At 35.8% G+C, this 24,502-nt stretch overlaps 4 protein-coding genes across 4 annotated transcripts; 2 read left to right on the forward strand and 2 right to left on the reverse strand.

The window, feature by feature from the left end:
* Positions 1 to 5,092: 5,092 nt before the first annotated feature.
* On the reverse strand, positions 5,093 to 6,277 carry LOC147926000 (uncharacterized). The gene is made up of 2 exons (XM_087492836.1): positions 5,430 to 6,277; positions 5,093 to 5,387 (listed from the first exon to the last, which is right to left on the reverse strand). Exons 1-2 carry the CDS (start codon positions 6,275 to 6,277, stop codon positions 5,093 to 5,095), a joined length of 1,143 nt encoding a protein of 380 aa, XP_087348962.1.
* Positions 6,278 to 6,516: 239 nt separating this feature from the next.
* Positions 6,517 to 7,238, forward strand: LOC104752209 (lachrymatory-factor synthase-like). Its single transcript, XM_010474286.3, has one exon. The coding sequence runs from the start codon at positions 6,605 to 6,607 to the stop codon at positions 7,124 to 7,126; it is 522 nt and encodes a 173-aa protein (XP_010472588.1). The 5' UTR covers positions 6,517 to 6,604; the 3' UTR covers positions 7,127 to 7,238.
* Positions 7,239 to 12,601: 5,363 nt separating this feature from the next.
* LOC104752207 (leucine-rich repeat receptor-like serine/threonine-protein kinase SKM1) lies at positions 12,602 to 16,342 on the forward strand. The gene is made up of 2 exons (XM_010474285.3): positions 12,602 to 15,235; positions 15,787 to 16,342. The coding sequence occupies exons 1-2, from the start codon at positions 12,736 to 12,738 to the stop codon at positions 16,155 to 16,157; spliced, it is 2,871 nt and encodes a 956-aa protein (XP_010472587.2). The 5' UTR covers positions 12,602 to 12,735; the 3' UTR covers positions 16,158 to 16,342.
* A 2,700-nt stretch (positions 16,343 to 19,042) lies between these two features.
* LOC104752206 (protein unc-13 homolog) lies at positions 19,043 to 23,074 on the reverse strand. The gene is made up of 5 exons (XM_087491616.1): positions 22,439 to 23,074; positions 21,240 to 22,103; positions 20,666 to 21,121; positions 20,351 to 20,543; positions 19,043 to 20,249 (listed from the first exon to the last, which is right to left on the reverse strand). The coding sequence occupies exons 1-5, from the start codon at positions 22,976 to 22,978 to the stop codon at positions 19,321 to 19,323; spliced, it is 2,982 nt and encodes a 993-aa protein (XP_087347742.1). The 5' UTR covers positions 22,979 to 23,074; the 3' UTR covers positions 19,043 to 19,320.
* Positions 23,075 to 24,502: the final 1,428 nt, after the last annotated feature.

Here is a 24,502-nt window from a genome sequence, read left to right on the forward strand (position 1 = left end):
ACATATTTCTTTGCACGATCCATTCGAAGCATCTTTAGAGCATAATTACTGGGGGTTCTTTTAGAGATTCTCTTAATTAAAAACTTAAAAATAATAATTAAAAAAAAGAAAGAAAAAAACTGAGGAACATTGCTTCCCATAGAAACGAAGAATTGTTACTCAAAACAAGTGGTAGCATTTAATTAGTTTAATTAAAATATATTTTTGGGAGCAACGATTGATCGTTGCTGGGATAAAGATGGTGTTAGGGAGCATAATCACCTTTTACTGGCATTGTTACATAATTATAGGAATACAATACAAAAATATATGTGTCCATCGTATGTGTTAATTAAACCAATTATGAGATTGTGTGAAGATAGCTTTTCCTAGTAACTTTTCAAAATATACCGGTACTTGGGATACAATCCGAGTCTCACATCGGAAGTTTGAAAGAACTATCATTAATATATAAAAGATTATTGACCAATCCACTATTTGCTAATTGATTTGTAGTTGGAAACCCAAAATAAACCTGAATTTAATATGGTATGAGAGCTCAAGGTTCAAGTTATGGTGGAAAAGTAGATACGAACATGTCTCTTTTTAACCCAATTAGGGGGCCCAAGAAGAGGTTTATTATCGATCCAAGTTGGATCAGTTCGAGATGGAGTTATCATCTCGAGGAGGCTGTTAAAATCCCACATGTGGTCCTTGGTTTAATAGGGAGATTGTTGAGATACAATCCAAGTCCCACATTGGAAGTTTGAAGAAACTATCGTTAATATATAAAGGATTAGTGTTAACAGGTAGTACCTTTAAACCATGATGTAGCATGTATGATGAAAAAAAAGAAAAATTATACTGTAGCTATTGGTAAACTCGTTAAAGGCATTTGTATGGATGATTAATTCGTCGAATAATTTTGTAGGGGAACATATGATTAGAATCAATTTGGGCTCTTCTAAGTTCTAATGCACCGCTGTTCGTGTACTTCCTCCCACCATGTTTTACTCTCTCTGTATATATTCTGACAGTGACTCCAAGGATTGGTTATTTATAAGTCTTAAGTCACTTTCACTTCTCTTTGTTTTCTTTCTTATTTTTGCTTCGTTCTTTGTGAGATTGTATGTAACCCCGCCCTACGAATTCTAGTAAATAAAAGTGATTTTCTCTCTATCTCCTCGAGAATTTCTCACACATCTTCTTGCTCGGCTGCCCATAATGTTTTAGTGAAATTTATGCATCTACAATATCGAAGAAGATCTGAGTTCCATTGGCTCCTCCTCATTGCATGATAAGGTTCCTTTTTGATTGCTCCAGGGTGGATTGGCTTCTTTAGGTTCTCTAGTATGCGGATTTAGGTGGTCATTTTAATTTGGTTAAACCATTATATGGTTAAGTTATGTGCATCAATTTAGAATAAATGATTGTTTAAGTAGTAAATCACAAAATATTTCAACAGTACCTTTTTAATTTATTTACTAGTAAATTTGCATGTATTCTATATTCAGCAAACTATTAAAAACTGCAAAAACCTTTACCAATAAAAAATAAAAATATAAAACTTTTAGAAAACACCATAACAGTACATGTTTCGCTGTTACCACGGCCTATCTTTCATTTTCCCAAGAGGTGATAATAATAAAACACTTGCTAAACATATCTATATCAAGAACAACAACAACATAAAAGCGTTCATATTCTCATTGTATATTGTTGGAATCACGCAACCTTTAATTAAGGCTTTAAGTGTTTATCAAGCTAATTAAATCCCCATTCCAAATTAATTGTTAATACATATTTCCACGTATGAGATTCGTACATATACAATTTTACAAAACTTGAAGATCAAGCTAAGAGAATATACGATAAGTACAAACTAAATATACGCATATGTAAAATATGTAAACATTCTATTCTCTATTCTCCATTATCCCCCCTCAAGCTGGAGCATGAAGATCCAAAATGCCCAGCTTGTCTCGAAACTCATCAAACTCCCGTTGTCCTAATGCTTTAGTGAAAATGTCCGCAAGTTGCATTGTCGTATGAACATAAGCTGCAACAATACGTCCTGCCTTGATTTCATTGCGGATAAAATGACAGTCCTTTTCGATATGTTTTGTTCTCTCATGAAACACCGGATTCGCACTAATGTGTAGAGCAGCCTTATTGTCACAGTAAAGACGCATCGGTTGCGTCAACACCACACCTAAATCGAGAAGAAGATTTTTCACCCATTTCAACTCCTTTGTTGTCATAGCCATTGCTCTATACTCGGCTTCGGCCGACGATTGACTGACCACATCTTGCTTCTTCGTTTTCCAAGAAATTGGTGACTGTCCAAATTGAATAAACCAGCCCGTACAAGAACATCGTGTTAGTTTGCAGCCGGCGTAGTCGGAATCACACCACCCGGTGATTTGAAGATCACAGTCTGCTCGAAGCAATAAACCTTGCCCCGGACTACTTTTCAAATATCGAAGAACCCGAACAGCAGCGTCCCAATGTTCCTCTCGCGGAGCACTCATGAACTGAGACAGAATATGAACAGAGTATGCGAGGTCGGGTATAGTAACACCAAGATAAATCAATTTACCAACTAGTCGTCTATACGATTCCGGGTTTGTAAGAAATGGACCAACTGCCAAACCAAGTCGATGATGTTGCTCAAGAGGAAAAAATATCGGTTTCGAATCTAACAGCCCAGTCTCCGCTAGAAGATCAAGCACATACTTCCTTTGACTCAAATAAATCCCCTTTGGACTTCTCGAGACTTCGATGCCTAAAAAATATTTTAACACACCCAAATCCTTCATGTAAAAACATGTGCTAAGATATTTTTTAAACTCTTCGATCGCGCGTACAGTGTTTCCCGTGATGACCAAGGCATCCACATAAACCAGTACTCTAATTTCGACTCCATTTTTCTTGTAAACAAACAGAGAATAATCCGCAAAGGACTGATCAAAACCATACTTTTCAAGTGAAGAAGCAAGCTTAGCAAACCAACAACGTGGAGCCTGCTTCAAACCGTATAGCGACTTCCGCAGTCTACATACTTTACCATCGTGTCGGGAAGGAAATCCAGGTGGTAACGTCATATACACTTCCTCTTCAAGATCGCCGTGAAGAAAAGCGTTATGTACGTCCATCTGATGTACCTCCCAGTTACGAGCTGCAACCACAGATAGAAAGGCTCTCACCGTAGTCATCTTAACAACTGGAGCAAATGTTTCACCGTAATCTACTCCAGCAACCTGTCGATTTCCTAAGACAACTAGTCTCGCTTTATACCTCTCAATTGTTCCATCCAAACGATGCTTAACTCTAAACACCCATTGACAGCCAATTGCCTTTTTATTCTTCGGTAAATCCTCAAGTGTCCATGTCTTATTCAGCTCAAGTGACCCTATTTCACTACCCACTGCATTTCTCCATCGATCATCTTTCATTGCTTCTGCAAAGCTCCGCGGTTCATGTGCACTAGTAATTGCAGCTAAGAACACTTTATGACTTTCAGAAAACCTACTACATGAAACCACAACAGCAATAGGGTAAGGCTTGTTCGAGTCAACACATAAAAAACTGGTGTCATAATCTTTGAGATATCCAGGTTGTTTACGTTCTCTGCTCCCAGCACGCGGAGGTGCCGTACTTTGTTTTGGTTCGTGTGTATCATTTGCGTTCTGCTCAACGACATCATCTCCTTCAACGTCACCGTCAGAGATATCATTACTATCACTGTCGCTCGATGATAGAGATACGTCAACTCTATCTTGAGTTGAACTTGTCACAACTACCTTATCAGCTTCTACAAAGTCTCTTTGATCATCGTTAGTCGTAGAACCCACTTGTGCTTTGTCCACAAATGGATCTTCAGTTTCACTTCTCTGCGAAAACAAGAAGTAAAGTGTGTCCTCACGAAACACCACATCTCGTGAAACAACAAACACTTCTTTTTCTATGTCATACACACGCCATCCTTTCTTTCCATGAGGATACCCAACAAAAACACACTTTTTGCTGCGACTCACAAACTTGTCTCCTTTATGATCTTGGTTATGAATGTAACAAACACATCCTATCACACGAAGATGATCATACAAAGGCTGTTTTCCATACAACACTTCATAGGGTGTCTTCCCTTGTAATACTAGAGATGGTGTTCGATTAATCAGATAAGCAGCCGCAAGTGCACATTCTCCCCAAAATTCAACCGGTAAGTGTCCCTCAAACATGACCGCTCTAGCCACGTTAAGCAAATGACGATGTTTTCGCTCCACACATCCGTTCTGTTGCGGTGTTCCAACACAAGACGTCTCATGTTGTATCCCTTGTTCTAAGAAATATGTCGTTAGTGACATGAATTCGCTTCCATTATCACTACGTATTGTTCGAACTTGCTTCCCAAACTGTTGTTTAACCAAAGCAAGAAAATATCTCAACTTTGTTGGAGTTTCACTTTTTGCATTCATGAGATAGATCCAAGTACCACGAGAGTAATCATCAACTATGGTAAGGAAGTATCTTGCTCCTGAGAACGATGGAGTTCTATACGGACCCCAAACATCGCAATGAATCATTTCAAAAATCTCTGAAGTCTTATTATTGCTTAAAGGAAAAGAACGACGAGTTTGTTTTGCGCGGACACAAATTTCACACGCTTTATTCGATAAATCACTACTATCACTACTAAAACCAAAACCAGACAACTTTTGCACTACTTTCAAAGATGGATGTCCCAGACGTCTATGCCACAACTCCACAGACTGACTTGTGTGACCCTTTGCCGCTGCAACTATCTCCATATTCTGAAAGTACATCAACCCTCCAAGAGGTCTACCTATCCCAATCAGCATCCTCGTAGTGCGGTCCTGAACAACACAAAACGGAACAGACATTTGAATAACACAGTTATTTTCTTCCATCAACTGTGAAACCGATATCAAATCAAACCCTAAGTTCTCTATGTAGAACACTTCAATCAAACTTAGATGAGAGTTCAACACAACTGTTCCGACTGTATTTCCTACTACTATCCGACCATCAGCCAAAATTATATGCGTTGGTGTCGATGTTCTCATGTTTGTAAGAATCTCTTTCTTACATGTCAAGTGTGTGTCGCTCCGCTATCAATTATCCAAGAGGGAGAAATCAACTTACCCGAGGATTGTTCATCTGCTCTGATGGCTGCAGCGTTCATCACACGCTTGACGCTGAGCCACTGTTCGTCTATAAGACCGCACACCGCTGTTCTATCCGCATCCATGACGGCTACGTTTGCAACACCAACTGTTGGTAGACCAACTACTCTTGCCACGTTTGCACGGGCAACTCCACCTCTTCCTCGTGAGAGTCCGGCTGGTGGTGCAACTCCTCTTCCACGACCCACACGATTTCGTGGTCTGTCACCCCACCACTCTGGAAATCCTAAGATTTAAAAGCACGTTTCAGATCGGTGTCCTGTTCGTCCACAATTTGAACAAACAACTCCAACGTCTCTGTCATCTCCTCGATACTTTTGCTTTTGAATTTGCGCTACAAACGCCATGTTCTCCTGTTTCTCTTCAGGATTCTTTTTCTTCAGTCGAGCATCCTCATCTTGAGTCAACTTCAAGTAAACATACTCGAGAGTAGGCAACGGTTCTTGAGAAAGCAAGTTTGACTTCACCATTCCGTAAACTTCTTCGTCGAGTCCCATCACAAAGTCATGAACCTTATCTTCCTCTCTTCTCTTCTCATCTTCAGCACTGAAGTTACATGTGCAAAGACCACATGTACAGCTCAGCGGAGGTCGATAACATCCAAGACAATCCCAAATCTTCGTAAGCTTTCCATAGTATGCTTCAATACTCATCCCAGCTTGTTGACAATTTGCAAGTTCTTTTTGCAACTGTTGAACACGAGGTCCGTTGGTAACACGAAATCTCTTTCTTATGTGTTCCCACAAATCTCGTGCCAGCGGTTTATGCGAGATATTAGACAGCAGCTTAGGTTCGATTGTCATTTTAATCCAAGAGACAATTAGTGCATTGATTGGCTTCCAATCATCAAAGTCCGGTGATCCTTCGGTCGGAGCTTTGATGGATCCATCGAGAAATCCAAACTTCTTTCGTGAGTAAAGAGCGGTCTCCAAGTTGATAGCCCACTCTTCATAATTATCTCCTCTCAAGAGAGGACGCGATATGATGCTTCCGGGATTGTCGTTCGAGGTCAAGTCATATGGAGAAATCGTTCGTCGTAGATTTTCCATCGTCTTTGGTTTCGATTCGATGTTCTTCACGTCTTCGGTCATTGTCACAGAAAAATCAAGATAGGTTCAATAAAGAGATCGAATATCAGGATCAAATCAGAAAATATTTTATGCCCGCTCTGATACCATGATAAATAAAGAAGAGATCAAAGACTGAATTTTCTGTGTATTGCTTTGGACCTAAAGGTCGAGTATATATACAATTTTACAAAACTTGAAGATCAAGCTAAGAGAATATACGATAAGTACAAACTAAATATACGCATATCTAAAATATCTAAACATTCTATTCTCTATTCTCCATTATAAATTGTCATAAAAGTAACATTGTATCTTATTTTTCATATATCTAGATCTTATTTCTTTGACATGGAAGAAGCTTCAAGGGGAGAAAAATGGCAAGCCAAAGTGTCAGCTACCCTCACAAAGACAAAGCCAGACCAAATCTGCCCTCTCTTCACCGATTTCTTCAATCTCAACAAGTGGCTTCCGACGCTAGGCACGTGTCACGGCGTCCACGGCAACAACGGTGAACTCGGCTGCATCAGATTCTGCTCCGGCTCTTCCATAGGATCCAACGGCGTAACATCCGCCGTGGAATGGTCGAAGGAGAAGCTGGTGGCCATTGATCCAGTGGAGCGTGTAATGAGATATGAGATAGTGGAGAGTAACATTGGATTCGAGTCCTACGTCTCCACGCTGAAGATATCTCCACGTGGCGAAGTTGAAGACGTTGATGGTTGTGTGATTGAGTGGAGTTTCACCGTTGATCCCGTGAGAGGATTGTCTCTAGATGATTTGGTGAAGAAATACGAGAAAGCACTTGGGGTAATCGCCAAGAACATGGAAGAGGCTTTGACAAGAGGAGAGTCTTCTTTCAAAAGTTGTTGATAAGTTAATAGCAAATATGCTTTTAACAAAACCTATTTTAAGATTGTGGTGAATTTGTAAGATGGCCATTTTTGGAGCTTAAATCAAAAATGTGGCACAAAAGTAAAACAAAGAGTAGCAATTTTTCTGTTCCGTGTAGTTTAAGCTAGTTAGACAATACTGTCTTTCTATCACACAACTTCACAATATTTTTTTTTAATCAACACACAACTTCACCTTCTCTCTTTCATTTCATTCTACGGGTCTACTGGTAACATATGAAATGTGGAAAAAGCAACCTCAAAAAAAAAAATTGGGCCACAATTGTTAAATTTTATTAGAAAACAAGAATTCTCTTTGTGGGATGTGAACCAACCACCTTTAGATATGCTCCTTCCAATATATATGGAAAAAATGTCAATAAAAATCTTCAATTGTCGAAAAATGCAAAACATAATACTAACTTTGGATCTGATTAAATAATGTGCTTATGTTTATTGACTATTCTTATCATTATAACCAAATAAGTCACATCGTTTCAGTTGGACGAAAAGTTGTAGTCTGCAATTCTGCAAACCTCTTAAACTTCTAGCATGAGTGATTGTACTATTGTAGAATAATATGTACATTTTGTTTTTCATACCGAGACTTTAAAATTCCTGTGATTTGTCTCATAAAATATAAGAAATTAACTTTTTTTTCTCAGGCAACCAACCTAAGAGTTCTCTTTTAATTTATTAATGTTTGGTTGGAACAAAAAAAATAATAAATGTTCATACAACAAAACAATACATCAAATCTTCTATAAATTAATACTCAATAAATTTAAAAACATAATAAAATATAGTAAATTTTTTATAAATTAATAAACACAATAAATTTTGTTGGTTCTGAGTTGGGACAATATAAAAATTGACAAAATTTGATAAGATACCCTTTCATAGGAAAAATTAACTATTTGTCTTACTAATCCACTTGGCAAATTAACTAAACAAACAAAATTATCTTAGTGGACCATTCAAGGCCGACATGAGTAGATACCAGTACTGTTCAAAAGCAAAGCTTTAGACAACAAAATTATTAAAATGAAGTAAAAGAAGCAACTTAACATTAGTTGGGAAGTCACTCGATACTCTTTCCCTCTAATCAATATCGGAAACTTAGATTTAATCTCTCACTCACTAATTTAATTTGATAAAGTGATTAGTAGTGACTACTTTGGACCACTAGTTAAGAACACAATTAGACCTACAATCAATGTATAAAGGAGAGATAGACAATCTTCCAAAGGAAACGGGTCGGCTCTACGTCACTCGTGTCTCATCATTAGTCATAACAAGAATCTTTGTGTCTTGTTCTTATTGGTGTTCGAACCAGTCCCGGCCAGTCCATAAGGCAAGCAAAGCACTTGCTTTAGGCCACAGAAGATATAGATGACTGAAAGGCCACAACTGCAAAATAATTTGTTTGGTCTAATGGTTCAGTAGTTCTTTGTTATGTCTAATATCTAAGGTTCGAGTCTTATTTTGCTACTTCATGAGTTTTTTGTTTTTTATTTTCCCTTAAGTTTTGAAAGTGCTTTAGGCCACTTTTAACATAGGCCGGCCCTGGTTTGAACGATGAGTTCGAAGTACAGTAAAACCTCTATAAATTAATAATGTTGGGACCAAGACATTTTATTAATTTATAGTGATATTAATTTATCTATAAATTAATTATTATTATTTTATAGTGTAAATTAATAATCATTAATTTATAGGTATATTTTTAATTGTTTAATTTTTTAAAATTATGACTTGAGACAATTTTTGCAAAATAATATTAGAATTGTGGATGTTGTAAATTTTATGGTATTGGAATTGAATTTGAAATAATTAAAAAATATTATTGACAATGAATTAAAAATATTGTAGACAAATTCACTTATATAAATGATGTAAATATTCAAATTTATGAATAAGAATATCAATTATCGTATTTCAGTAGTCTATCAAACTATCAAAATGCAGATGATGCATATTTAGAAATTGAAAATTTTTAAAAGTCTTAGTTGTTTTATGAAATGTTATAGAATATTTTTATATCATTATAATTTGAAGATACAACATAACAATTATTTTATAATATGAGGTTTAAGAGAAACATACTTTACTATATAAACATATATATAGATATATATGTAAATTTACGCAGCAGAAAAAAAAGTATATGTAAATTTACATGATTATTAATTTATGATATTATTGGGACCATATTTTATATGGGGATTTCAAAAAAATTATTATCTTATTATCTTATCAAATTTTGTTATCTTTTATACTGTCCCGACTTGGGACTACCAAAATTTATTAATTTATAGTGTTTATTAATTTATAGAGTATTAATTTATAGAGGTTTTAGTGTATCATCATATGCACATTTTATATGATTTCTTCCTTAGTGTCATTCCAACCGACGACCTAAAGATTTTTTCTCGACAATCTAGCTAATTTTTTTTTTTGCCTTCTTTACTGTCAAATGTAGAGGAAGTAATCTTTGAAGGTACTTGCATAGAAAAAATATATGCTTCTGTTATCCCGTATATATGTAGATCAGTTATTAATATCTTCTCTATATGATATATATTATATAATTATTTGATATGGAATATATATGTACCATAATTTGGATATTCGTAGGCAGTTGGAATTATTTCATTAAGGAAGAAAACAAAAAGAAGAGAACAAGCGTGGGATGAGAGAAAGTGGGCGTGTGGGGGAATTGCAAAACCCTAGAAAATGGAATTAAGCGAAGCATGCCCTTCCGCGACAATGACCATTCTCTGTATGTATACTTCCACTATAATTTATTCTTTTTGTTTGATGGGTCCAATCCTTTTCAATTTTAGTTCTCGAGGTGCGTTTCGGTGGTACATATCCATTCCAAGATTATACAAGTTCGATACGGATATATAACAACTTACAATGCATATGGGTTAGATCCATGTGCCAGTGCCACATAACATTTGGAATTAATTGATCGAGTATATGAGTGGACACAAAGATAAAAAGTAAAATAGGGTATGTTATGTATGAAAGAGATAGAGCACCAAGGAGAGGGTTTTACTGGGTGAGCGGACAAAAGGCAACGTTTCACGTAGAAAAGCCCAAGGGTGGTATCTTATATATCATTGTGCAGACTTAACCTTGTCACTCGAGCTTATGTTTCTTTAAGATGAGATTGCGTCGTGGGTTAAGTTCAACAATTGCGTACCTCAAGTTCATTGTTCGTTTTTGTAATGATTTTTTTTTTCCTTTATGATTCTGTTTGGAGCTTGATCGTGAATGAATGAGCTTGGGAAAAGGCGTATCAAACATGATATTGTACAATCATCTGAAGAGATATAATATATCTTTTAAGGAAATAGATGATGTCAGTGACTATGCAATATGCAACTAGCTGCAGTTTGCAGTTCATATCCATGTCACCATACCAGCTGCACCACGACAATATCACAATGTCATAGGGTAACCAGATTTGTGATGAATTTTAATTGCTTATATTCAAACGAAAACATTGTAGTCTTACTATATATATACTCGTATGTTATCACATTTTTATTAGTATACTTGTACATAACTTTTTTATATATGATATTATATATAGAAGATCTCAATTTAAGTAGGCATGATTACGTACAAAAACGATAATGATTAAGTGTGGAGTGGGAAAATGCTTTTCAACGTTCACATAAGATGTTTTAGTCAGAAGAAAAAGTGTTTTTATTTTTTTTCAGTCAAAAGAACATTTCGATAGTAAGCCGACAAAAATCTCAGAGGCTTTTTGACGACATCAATCCCATCCTCATCAGTCCGTGTTCAAACGTCCGATTCGAAAAGTGAAAGAAAAAAACAAAAGTAACAGTGATGTTTCTATCATTTACTCGCATTAGATTTATGATAACATTCATGTTCTCATTATCTTTTACCCTAAACTAAGAAGTTTTTTTCTACCTAATATGTCCAATTTAAAGATAATTGTGAAATAATGTGCGTGTGTTACTTTTAACGCTGGAATCAATATAGCTTAAAAAGCCAGAGTTCAAACAATAATCAAAATAATATGTTTTATCCTGTTTTTTTTCTTCTTAATGTTCATTTTAAATCGTTTTATTAGCTTTTTAAAAATGATGTAATACAATTAATTCGTTTCTTCAAGGTACTATCAGCTGTTAGTACTTTATAATATAAATAGATGCATAGTTTATTCTATTTATCAACGTATGTGTTTTATGTTGTATGAATTTTTAAATGTCATTAATTTTTGTTTTAAAGTAAGATTTAGCTATATTTAACTTATAGAGCATCGTCATTGGTAGTCTCTCAAATAAATAAAAAATAATTAGAAAATACGGAAGAGGAGGAAAGTCTCTCAATTCAAATAACACTTGTTTTCACATGATTATTTTAGTTCTTTTCTGATTAAGAATTTAATTATGCAACTAATCTATACTAAAAAATTAATTTTATATTAATAAAAGACTCAAGAGAGTATCTCAACAATATAAATGCTCTTTGCCTCTTTAAGCCGTCCAACTAGTTTTAGAAATGAACTATTTGGACAGAAAAAGTTTGAACGAACTGATATCTAACTCAGCTTTGAAGTTATAATGGAATGTCTTGATTTAACTTGCTATGGTACCAACATAAACAGTTTCATCGACAGCTTCTTAGATGCAAATGTCATATACTCATGTGACGTGGTTCTTAGTTGAAAGTAATCATAAGGGTGAGTTAGTTTACGCCATTAATCATTTTAGAACAATATAATACAAGGTATAGTACTTATGTATCTCTATATTGGTTACATTGAATTTTAATATACTTTCTAATATAAAAACGTAACATGTCCATAAAGCATTTTGGACAAAAAAATTTACTTGTTTTATCAGCCTGTGTTTATTTATGTTATACAAATATAAATAAAATAATAATAATCATTATTAGATTTAACTAAGAAAATATTGACTTGAGAGATTGAAAAAAAGAGAGAGTTAAATTCAGAACAACGTAAACAGTATTCATACTTTGCGAGGCCAAAAAGAAAAATCTTGTTCTAGATCATCATCTAAAATGTATTTTGTTTAAATCAATCTTTAATAATTAGTGTTCTTTATATTTTTAATGAATAATAAATATTAAAAATAGCCATAATTTAAGGTGCCAATGTGCTTGCCACCTTTTTTTGTTTCTTTCTATTTTAAAATTTAAACTTTGGTAATATTCCCCTTTTTGTAGCCCATCCTAGCACTTTTTATCCCTTTTCCATCTAGTACAAAGAATGATGCACACTGCCTTTCTTATGAAACTCTCTTAAAATTTATTTATATGAAGGAAAAAATGAGAAAATTTAAAAGAAAATAAGACTATTCTAATATTTCTAATCGAAGGTCATCATTGATCCCCTCTTTTAGATATATAAATATATATATATATATATATATATATATATATATATATTCTTCTGTTTTACAGCTAAGGTTCAAAGCAAATCACAATCCTTAAGAGAAACACTCTCACATCACATGAGCATATATCCATATGCAATAACCTCATGTTATAATAGACCAAAGCCAAAGAACAAAAGCAAAAATGTCTACTTCTCATCATCATCATCAACCTCCATATCTCATCACCACATTATTCTTCTTGTTTCTGAACTTCTCCTGCCTTCACGCAAATGAACTTGAGCTTCTCTTATCATTCAAAGCCTCAATTCAAGACCCTCTAAGGCACCTATCTTCTTGGTCAACTAATGATGTGTGTCTTTGGAACGGCATCGTTTGCAACAACTTCTCTCGTGTTGTCTCTCTCGATCTCTCCACCAAGAACATCTCCGGTCAAATCCTTAACTCCACAACTTTCCGGCTACCTTTTCTTCGAGCTATCAACCTCTCAAACAACAACTTGTCCGGTCCAATCCCTCATGACATCTTTACCACTTCGTCTCCTTCTCTTCGTTACCTCAACCTAAGCAACAACAACTTCTCTGGCTCCATCCCTCGAGGCTTTCTTCCAAACCTCTACACGTTAGATCTTTCCAACAACATGCTCACGGGTGAGATCTATGACGACATCGGGTTTTTCTCGAATCTTAGGGTCCTCGATCTCGGCGGAAACGTCTTAACGGGCCATGTACCGACCTATCTTGGGAACCTCTCGAGATTAGAGTTCTTAACATTGGCTTCAAACCAGTTAACCGGAGGCATACCGGCAGAGTTATGGAAGATGAACAACTTGAAATGGATATACCTGGGATACAACAATCTTTCCGGTGCAATCCCTTACCAAATCGGTGGCTTATCCTCTCTCAACCACCTTGATCTCGTCTACAACAATCTCTCTGGACCGATACCTCCTTCACTAGGAGACTTGAAGAAGCTTCAGTACATGTTTCTCTACCAAAACAAGCTCTCCGGTCAGATCCCACTGTCTATCTTCTCCCTCAAAAACCTCATCTCTCTAGACTTTAGCGATAACTTGCTCTCCGGAGAGATCCCTGAGCTTGTTGCTCAGATGAAAAGCTTGGAGATTCTCCATCTCTTCTCTAATAGCTTAACCGGAACAATTCCAGAAGGAGTAACTTCTTTGCCACGTCTTAAAGTTCTTCAGCTTTGGTCCAACAACTTTTCTGGCGGGATCCCAGCGAATCTTGGGAAACATAGCAACCTCACTGTTCTTGATCTTTCTACCAACAATCTCACCGGAAAACTCCCTGATACCCTCTGTGAATCTGGCCATCTCACCAAGCTCATCCTCTTTTCCAACTCTCTAGATGGCCAAATTCCACCGAGTTTAGGCACGTGCCCGATCTTAGAACGCGTGAGGCTTCAAAACAATGGCTTCTCAGGCAAGTTACCTCGAGGTTTCACCAAGTTACAACTTGTTAACTTCTTGGACTTATCAAACAACAACCTCCAAGGTAATATCAGCACATGGGACATGCCACAACTTGAGATGTTGAACCTCAGCAGGAACAACTTCTCCGGTGATTTACCTGATCTTTCTAGAAGCAAAAGACTCAAGAAGCTTGATTTATCAAGGAACAAGATCTCTGGAAGGGTTCCGCTACGACTGATGAAGTTCCCTCAACTTATGGATATGGATTTAAGTGACAACGAGATCACTGGAGTGATCCCAAGCGACTTGTCTTCGTGCAAGAATCTAGTGAATCTTGATTTGAGCCACAACAATCTTACCGGAGAGATCCCTTCTAGCTTCTCAGAATTCCCAGTTCTAGGCGTTCTTGATCTGTCTTGCAACCGATTATCTGGCGAGATTCCGAAGAATCTAGGGAACATCGAGTCTCTTGTTCAAGTCAACATCTCTCATAATCTTCTGCACGGTAGCTTACCTTCAAGTGGAGCTTTTCTTGCCATAAACGAAACAGCGGTCGCGGGTAATAGCGATCTCTGCAGCGAAAACACCGCTAGCGGATTACGTCCTTGCAAGATTGTAAGAAAGAGAAGCACAAAGAGTTGGTGGTTTGTCGTCACTTCAACTTTTGTAGCTTTCTTGGCCGTCCTTGTCTGCGGTTTCTTTATCGCTCCTGTCTTTCAAAGAAAACATAACGTTTTGGTGGTCAAGAAAGTGGAACAAGAAGATGGTACAAAGTGGGAAATTCAATTCTTCGATTCAAGATTCATGAAGTCGCATACAGTGAAGGCGATTCTATCATCTCTCAAGGACGAAAACGTTTTTGCGGATAAAAACGGCATGCAGTTCGTTGTTAAGGAGGTCAAGAAGTATGATGCTCTTCCCGAGATGTCGGAAATGAAGAAAATTTCTGAGCACAAAAACATACTTAAGTTAGTTGCTACGTGCCGGTCGGAAAAAGTGGCCTACTTGATACACGAAAACGTCGAAGGGGAACGACTAAGCCAGATTTTGAATGGTTTGAGTTGGGAAAGACGAAGGAAGATTATGATAAGTATCGCAGAAGCTCTTCGGTTTTTACATTGCCGGTGTTCAATGGCGGTTGTTGCCGGTAATTTATCGCCGGAGAATATTGTCATCGACGTCAAGTATGAACCAAGGCTTTGTCTCGGTCTTCCGGGCCTACTTTGCATGGATGCTGCTTACATAGCCCCAGGTACACTTACATTTTTTTTCCTTTGTTAAACATAGTTACATCTCTTCGAAGTTCGAACCAAAAAAAAAAAACATATATTTCATTGTCGCCAAAAAAGACCCACAAATGGTTAATCATAAGCGTCTCATTCCGTTTTTGAGGTTTCACGTTTTGGAAAATAGAAAACATAAATGAGCCCAAATTTATTAGTTTCGCTCAGTTTTTTTTTACCCCATGGCCATAGGTTATGAATAAAATATTAATTTTAGAAATACAATATATTATTAAATATTTATAGAGTTTTAGTAAAAGCCAATCTATTTTTACTGTATATAAACAAAAAAAATTCTATAACAAAATTGGGTTCGACTTCTGATCGTTGAATTTCATATGGCGCGGTTCGGTTTTCAAGTCCACCACTATGTAATCCCAAAATAGTATGGATTTTAAAAAATGATTGTTGTTTTCATTTTACATGAAAAAGGGATTTTATTTATATTTTCATTTTTTTTATATTTGTAATTTCTCTTTTCCTCTGATCAAAGTTTTTATTTTTCGATTTTGTACCGTAGAAACGAGGGAGCACAAGGAAATGACAAGTAAAAGTGAAATCTATGGTTTTGGAATCCTCCTCCTTCATCTCCTCACCGGTAAAAGTTTTTCCGGTGATGAGGACATAGAATCTAAAGTTAATGGAAGTTTGGTTAACTGGGCTAGATATTCATACTTGAATAGCAATACTGAGACGTGGATCGACTCATCTATCGACACAACGGTACATCAGCGCGACATTGTCCATGTCATGAGCTTAGCTTTGAACTGTACGGCCATTGATCCACAAGAGAGGCCCTGCATCAAGAAAGTTTTACAAGCATTAGAGTCTACCTCCTCGTCAAGTTCTTTTTGCATTTCATATTTTCCAAAGATACGGTTGTTGGCCTGACAATTTTCGCTTCGTGATCTATTAAGTAATTTTGGTAGTTTTTTTATCTATCAAGATGGTTTTGTTTATGTTATCTTGATTGTTTACTTATGGAATGTAAACGAGTATATATAATTTAAGTTGAAATAAGAATGGTCTGAATATCTTTGATGTGAACAAGAAAAAAAGCATGGACTTATCGGACTGACGAATTTGTTCTAAAATGTTTAACTAGTCAAGTAAAAATTACACATTGTAGTATCTTAATTCAATTTGACAAGTGATATGCATGTGACAATAAATTACATGTTAGGTCACTCAAATCAGACTTTGATGTTACAAGTTTACTACAAAGACATGTACCGTCCAATTAATATCTGAGGAAACACCACCCGGTTTGTCTGGGATTAGATAAAACCTTCTTTTTTGCCTTTACAAATTACAACCTTATATTTGGGTAGACCAATTCACTACAAAAACAAAACACAAGCAAAACAAACAAAAATTCCAACGCAAACGATTCTATCAGAAAATTCAACAGATATTCAACCGATTAATGATGGGAAAATTTCAATATAAGTAACAGGAAATACTTCGAAAATTTTAAAATTTTTTGACGAAATTTGTCAGTTAGTGTAATCCGTTAATCTGATTAAGCTAACAAAGCAAATCAAACTCCAAAATAGTGGTAATTCCCAAATGTTTCATTAGTAAATTAATCATGGCGGTAAATGATGTTTAAATTTGTATTTTATTATTTTTACTGGAGTAAAAAACCTTTCTAAAAATCTTAGACTTAGTCGAAGGTGCATAGTGGAGTGTAGTTCTAAATTTCTAACAAAACCATATATGATTTTTACTATTTAGTATGGAAAAATCGAATAAAATTAGATTTATGGAAACGAGACTTTTTTTATAAAGTGAAAATGAGACTTGCGTGACGTGTTTATACCATAATGGAACCATTATACTTTGTGTTAAAGAATAAGTTACAATAGCACTACTTTCCTCGTCATCTTTATGAACCAACTATGACATAATGATAAAATAATTGCAAGTGATAATTAAATGAGATGATTGAATGGATAACTTTAATAAAATTGTACTTAAAAACATGAAATTTCGAAAATGTGGTCAAAAGATATTAAGGAACAAAACGAATAGCCAATACGAAAAGGACCCAACACTTGCACCCACTGTGGTTTTTGAAATTAGTTATCATTGTTCCATGGTTTCTCTTCTTAATTTTTTCTACTTTCTACAATTCTTTTATGTTTTGTATGTGCATGTTTGTCTATATATAAAATTATTTTTGCTTGCAATAATGAGAATGAGAAGATCGAAAAACCTTTTCTTTTCTCTTTTTCTTCAAAGGAGAGATTTGTTCATATCCATTTGTAATTATGTTTCCATATATTAGCAAACTAATAAGGACCAAGCTAGAGAGTTTCCTTAATCAAATTAATAACACTAGTTAACTACGGTCTATATAACTAAAAAAACGTTTCTATATTCGAAAAAATAAAAAGACATTGAGTTTTTTTTTTTCTTTATAATTGCAAAAATATATACTAATCTTAGAAATATACTCAAAATCATAACAAATGTTTCTCTAGTTCAATATTTGGACTAAGCCACATAGAAGAACCGAAATCTAAAATAGCATGGTAATTAAATAGGAACAAAAGACGCCTTTAATGCAAGTAGAGCTAATTCTTGTCTTCCTTGAAACCGAAGATTTGAGGTGTCGACGTGGTGACGTCAAAATATCCATCTTGAAGCTACTCAACCTCGGCCAGAAGCACCCGATGCCTGCACAAAAATTTGAGATCTCAGTCTTAAAGATAACATCTTGGACTTCTTGGTTATCAAAACATTAACCAAATATAAATATTATAGTCATATTTTAAAAATCTTTTACACACTTGCCAGCATGTAAAAAAATGCAATATATAAATGCATCGTTATAGATCTTTTTTTATTGGATTAATCTTACTCTTTTAAACAAATTGTTTAAGAAAACAATGCATGTTAAAAAAATGAAAAAAAATGAAAAAAAATCATGTTTCCGGTGAACAAATTCAGATAGAAGATGAATTGCTACGAAATCACTATACATAGACCCCTTTTACACCACGGATCGACAACATAAATCAGCCTTTCTCATAAAGTTTATACTCATCATGCTTGTTGGGTTTCATTTGCTTTTTGTTTTGTCAAAGATGTTGTTTGCTTTGAGATTAAAACCATTGTGTAAATCATGAATAAGTGTAGAGAGGGACGTAACAACTAAGTGGAGCATGTTCTAATGTCAAAAGCCTCGAAGATACCAATGATACTCGTTTCTTGGAGACCATGCAAAAACCCCTTTGGACCTTACTTCCTTTCCGGTCAAAAAAGTTCCTTTTTATTTCCCTTTTCTCAATAGCTTGGTCCATTTCAAAATTACACTAATCATGGCTTTTTCATTTATATCAGATTCAATAGATATGAACAAACCATCTTCGTATAACATGATTTGAATTTTTATACTGAGATTTTGTTGGTGTGTGCAGCTAAACAAATGAACGTGAAGTATAACAATTTGCTTGATATGCATTTTTATTTTTAATTCAATGTTCAATTTATTAAGCAACAAAAAACCTCTTTACATGATTGATTTTTGGAATCCAAACGGAAGTTTAAAAGAGAATATCAGAAATTTGGGAAATCATAATTCTACTTTCATCAATTTGCACAACATTTCATTCTGTTATGTGATATTATCTTATATATTTTCTTTTCTTGGCGGAAAAACCACAATACCTAACAAAAGGACAAGAAAACAAAAATAAATGTTATTAGCAGAAGAAAACTAACACAAGTGAAGAATTAAACAATGGGAGAACAAACAATAAGAGGTGGCATAGGAGAACAAACAATAATTTAGCAGAAAACTAACACAAGTGAAGAATTATACAATGGGAGCTACATTGAATAAGTTATTTGTATACTCTTCAAAAATAATAATAACATACGAATATAAATGAATAAATATATAATACGTATAAGAATGTATCAAAAAACCATTAAAAAAAAAGAAATGAAACTCAATATACAAATCTCGGATGCTCCATCCTGCAAGTGGAACACACACTTCATCTTGTGAGGTTATTAAAACGTTGCAGTACCAGTCCCAAGTCCACTAGAGCTTTTTAGGCAGATTATATGTCTTTTTGAGAAACCTCGTGGCAGATTCATCATTACGATAACACAAAACACGTAAGAGTGTGTTTGGCTCCATGCCATTCCACTGGCCTGAAGTTGGAGGCAACGGAAGCCTCGACTTAGCTGAAGACCCGTAAGCTTCGAGGGTCGTTCCCTTGAACCTCTCTATTAAACTGTCTGTGTCTGTACTAAACAAAGGAAGCACGCCTCTGACCGTGGTCGAGAACTTATCAATCAGGTCCATGGCTAGACCATCTCCGTTTGCCCAGAACATATCTTTCATTGATTTGAAATCTTCTTCCATTATCTGGGAGTCTTGTCTTGTAAAAGCCCTAGAGGGTCCTCCAGCTAGTAGGACAAGTAAGAATCCATCGAACGAGGCTTTCATAATATCGGTGATGATGCGTGTTCGCACTCTTTCATGTACTGTCTCTGCTATGACTGTCAAATTCTGTTCGAGCTCCTTGAGGAAAGGATCGATTCTAGAAGATGAAAGGTCACCGATGTATAACCCATCCCATAATGTGTGGCTTAGGTCATGGAAGACAACTTTGTAAGCTAGAGACTCAGAAAGCTGTTGAACGCCTTCGATGCAAGCCGCTGGTGTGAGCTCAAACTTTTTTTCTAAGCCATTGGAAAAGTCATCGGTGTGAGCTGACTCACAGTTCCTCAGATGTGTGATCACTCTCTTTTCCACAACGTCGAGCTCACTGCGAATTTTGTGCAAGCTGTTTATTCTAACACATAGCTGTGTGACCCCAAAGGAGTTCTCACCGTTCATAACCGAAGCCTGAGAGTCTCTCTTTTGAGAGGTAGGTGTCTTTTCTTTCTTCTTCCATTGGAACTTCGACTCCGTTGTACATCGGGTGAGTGCAGGCATTGTGGGCATGTACGTAGTCCGAGAGCCTGAGCATCAGCATACATATGTAAAGTGTGAGAAATTAAGAGTTGTAGACTTCTTCCATCAAATAGAAAAAAAAAATATTCCAAATCATGTGCACACTTACCGCAGCCAGATTTCGCCTTTGAGACATAATACTGAAGATATTTATCTAAACCAATGATTAAATCAGGTAATACTGCAGGATGCATGGGTATGGGAAGCTGAAAAAATGCTTCCAAAGTTTCATCAGTAATTCGCAACACTTCGGCAGCAGATTGAGCATATCCTCCTTCCTGGTTCTCTAGCGGTTTCCAAACCTGAACAAAAATTTGCGTTAATTTGGTTCAACCTTAAAACATTAATCACCCCCAAATAAAAGAAAACTTAAAAGTTGAAGATAACAAATTCTAAGACCAAACTTCCTGACAGATTTACTAACCTCTTGCTGCAAATTCCTGTCAACCCATTCCTTAAGTCTGTCTATTCTTGCCTTGATCCAGTCTTTGACCAAATTAGCAATAACTGTCTCAGCCTCGAAGGGAGGCATTTCACGGATAATTGCTTTGCCACCATCATCACTGTCAACAGAATCCTCTACTGCTATTTGCACCAGATCCTTCTCTAGCTTATCTGCAGCTCTTAATATCTGGACAGCATCGGGTGTCAATTCAGAGATTCCGGATATAAACTGTTTAATCTCATTCCCATAACAAACATGGAGGGTAGCCACAGCAACCCCTGCAGCAAATGGATGCCATCTCTTCAATATTGGACTGAACATTCGCTTTTCCTGAACAGCTAGCTCACCAATATCCTTCGCAAGAATGGCCAGAACAGGAAGAGGATTTTTCTGGTTCCTAGATGCTCTCCGGCTAGAATCTGCTTTCTCCATTCTCTATGGAAAGACACACATAAAGAGATAAGTTAGAATAATTGTTGGAGCAGTCGTAAGTAAAAAGAAAAAAAAAACATAATGATGGTAAGAATTCCCCCAAGAAAATGCAGATACTTGCCTGAGCAAAACAAGTTCGTAGTGATGACCTGATGTATGTCTCGATCCTGGTACGAGCTACATCAACTTCTCCTTTCCTTTTTCTACGGTACTCATTCGATATATCTTCAACTAATATCCTGGCAGCTGATACACCCAAAGAAACAATTCCCTCCATGGTATTAACATTACCCCGGTCAAAGGTGTCATGGTATGCAAGAAGCCTTTTCTCTGCCCAACCTAATATTGCACTAAGTGTAGAACTCAAAACTTGAGAGTATTCAGGATCCTTTGTAGTCTTTGCATCTTTGGCAACTTCAGCCAGTTGAGAATCACAAGCATGAAGCAAGTCCATCTCAACTTGTCCAGTTACAACATAGCGACTAAACAAAAGCCACGTAAAACAGAGGTTATGAAGCATCTGGTTGATTCCAAGAATTACCCACGTCTTCTTAATATGTTCCATAAGGTCATCAACTTCCTCAACCATGGACGTCGCGTCATTAGAATCAAAGCAGGCTTCTAAAAGCAGTTCATAGAGCCTGAGATTAAATGGAGAACCATCAGCCCAGTGACAAGAGTCAGAGAAAGACCCATCAGATCTAGTGGCAAGAGACATGACCGCTGATCTTAGACTTTGCATTTGCTCGTTGTTCCTTCCAGTCTCCAACGGCCGATCTAAAGCACCATGAATTATCTGTCGCAACCGTTGAGAAGAATTCGTCTTATCAAGTGGTACGCGAGGATGCAACAAAAGACCTGCCTCAAGAACCTTCAATGATCTCTTCAACCAAGCATCGTATTCTTGCTGATCCGTAAAATCAGAAGACTTTAACTGCTGTAACAATTCTAATGGAAGAACTACCGACTCAATCTTCCTTCCAACCTGAAATCAAAAACAGACAAACAAACAAACAAGTCATTCACTAAAGCCGAGAACTTTCACAGCCTCTAGCAGTTATTACTAAGACGCAATTGTCACAACACACATTTTTCTTATCCACAATAGTACCAAAATTTAAGATCTATCCCAGATAAGTCAATGGGGTCATGTATAACACAAGATCATGAAATTAAACTAAAATCAAGCTCTAATCAGAACTAATCCATCTGCACAGTAGATCCTCCTTAATGGTGTGAAGTAAGAATTTGATCAACCCAAGACAAAATTAAGCTCAATTAGGATCAGAGAGATCCAGCGAGAAGTGAAATTGAGCTAACCTGACTAGCAGCAATCCTAAGAAAAGCTCTACGAACACGGGAATCAACAGCCTCCGATACTCGCATTTGGATCCGCATTAGCTCACCGACAGTAGTGGGACGCTTCGACTTACCATTGGAACCCGAAGCAGAACCAGAACCAGAGCCAGGACTCTTATTATTAGATCCAGGCGAAAGCGAAGAAGAAGACCTCAACCCCAAAGCCTTCTTCATCTTACTAGCGGCGGCTGAGGTCAGAGACCTCTGAATCGCCGGCGAAGCAGGAGAGCCATTGGGAGAATCCTGATTCGAAACAGCGACCGAAACAGCCGATGAGAGAGGCTTCCCGGTGGCGCTACGACATGCGGCGACGAAGATCTCGTAAGCAATGAGACGGAGATCGGAATCGGAGAGCTGAACAGCGAGTTGTCCGAGTGGTGAAGGAGGTAGATCGGAAGACATTGAAGAAGAGCGTGAAGTCGCCGATTGTGACGACGGCGGCGGTGGCGTAGACTCTCTCTTGGAGTGACCCAGAGACAGCTCTCTGAAGAGGTGAGCCATTATTTATTTTTGCGTGTGAGAGCAGCGAAGCGAACGAGAGAGATAGAGAACAAAAACAGCTTTTTTGATACAGTTACTTAAAATAATTTAAGCAGAAAATGGCATTATTGTAATTATTGTTTCATTATTGACTTTTTTAATCTCATTATTTAAAGGAATTTTTCAATTAGTGTTAGTTATTGGATTGATGTTTAGTTGTTTGTTTACCATATATAATTATCGATTAAGTCAAGGGAACGAGTGAATTAGGTAACTAAATAAGAATATAAAAAATAGACGTAACAATTTCTATAATTTATTGCTATTGAATACTAGTGTATTTTTTATTATTATATAATTCATACTGTTAGGCAAGAAAATCCTAATTGTTTTGTAATAATTTTATATACTGATGATATGATATCTAATATACTTATTTAAAACAGTGCTGGTAGAATTAAATTTAAAATTTGAATTTTGACGGAAAAATTAGCATCTGATAAACTTAAAATTTTCGTTTGGTAAAAACTAAAAATGGTCAAATTATCTTAAAATATTTTAAGTATCATATTATGAATTCTTGTATTAGCAAAGTACTAATCCAAAATTTAATCCATAAATCTCAATTTTTATGGAAGAGTATGACCAGTAGTAGTATTGGTAATATTTGTTGTATGAAATGTATGGGTTAATTTTATTAGCTATTGAGTCATATCGAGATTGGTAATTTTACAATAAGAATAACGGATTAATATAAAAGTGGGAAAGGGAGCTGGAAGACGAAGAGCATCAGAGGCGAACAACTTGGAGACGGTCTCACGCTCATGAGTCATGTCTCATGATCCTTTTTTAGTGGGCATATTGGACCACGTACATATACATTTTTGAAAAAAATAATTAAATTGTTTCAAACGAAATATATATACATATATATATATATTAAAAGTTTGTATGTCATTAGGAAGATATTTAGGATACTTAGGTTGTTTTGGTGAATATATATATTAGGTTAAGTTAGAATCGTATACATTGGTTTAAGAAATCGAAAATGAATATGAATCATCTAATATTACTTTCTTCATAAAAAATAAATATTTTTTGTGTTTTTTTTAGTTTTAACAACTTTTATAATGAAAATGGAAAGAGTAAATAGTTAGTGGATATTTTTTTTCTTGTGGAATCTCCTAAATAGCAAAAGAAAAAAAAATGAATTATAGAGTCTTCTAAATTCTAATATACTTGGCGATTGGGAACATTATTCTTGACAGCTAACCGGAATGAAGACAACATTTACACATGCTATTCGGTTAGCAAAATGCCAATTTACGAGTGTAAGTTTCGGAAGTTTCCTAATTATTTGACTGACATATAGAACAATGTATAGATATCTATAACATGTGCAAAAAAAAGCATATGGTATATACTATACACAGTTTTTCTTTTCAATAATATTTTATATTAATTAAAAGCTTCGTCTTTTGAGATTAACCATTTTTTTTTTAATCAAATCCATTTGTTCAATTTTTGATATTATTACTACTGAAC

The sequence above is a fragment of the Camelina sativa genome, chromosome 16 (assembly GCF_030686135.1).
Source record: "Camelina sativa cultivar CO46 ecotype springtype chromosome 16, ASM3068613v1".
Lineage (NCBI taxonomy): Eukaryota > Viridiplantae > Streptophyta > Magnoliopsida > Brassicales > Brassicaceae > Camelina > Camelina sativa.

What these genes read in the sequence shown, in the direction of transcription:
- LOC104752209 (XM_010474286.3), top strand. Translation starts at nt 6,605, where the DNA reads ATGGAAGAAGCTTCAAGGGGAGAAAAATGGCAAGCCAAAGTGTCAGCT.
- LOC104752207 (XM_010474285.3), top strand. Translation starts at nt 12,736, where the DNA reads ATGTCTACTTCTCATCATCATCATCAACCTCCATATCTCATCACCACA. An exon ending in TGCTGCTTACATAGCCCCAG is followed by an intron (nt 15,236 to 15,786) that starts GTACACTTACAT and finishes TTTGTACCGTAG; the next exon opens with AAACGAGGGAGCACAAGGAA.
- LOC104752206 (XM_087491616.1), bottom strand. Translation starts at nt 22,978, where the DNA reads ATGGCTCACCTCTTCAGAGAGCTGTCTCTGGGTCACTCCAAGAGAGAG. An exon ending in TTAGGATTGCTGCTAGTCAG is followed by an intron (nt 22,104 to 22,438) that starts GTTAGCTCAATT and finishes TTTTGATTTCAG; the next exon opens with GTTGGAAGGAAGATTGAGTC. An exon ending in TACGAACTTGTTTTGCTCAG is followed by an intron (nt 21,122 to 21,239) that starts GCAAGTATCTGC and finishes GTCTTTCCATAG; the next exon opens with AGAATGGAGAAAGCAGATTC.
- LOC147926000 (XM_087492836.1), bottom strand. Translation starts at nt 6,277, where the DNA reads ATGACCGAAGACGTGAAGAACATCGAATCGAAACCAAAGACGATGGAA. An exon ending in ACAGGACACCGATCTGAAAC is followed by an intron (nt 5,388 to 5,429) that starts GTGCTTTTAAAT and finishes GTGGGGTGACAG; the next exon opens with ACCACGAAATCGTGTGGGTC.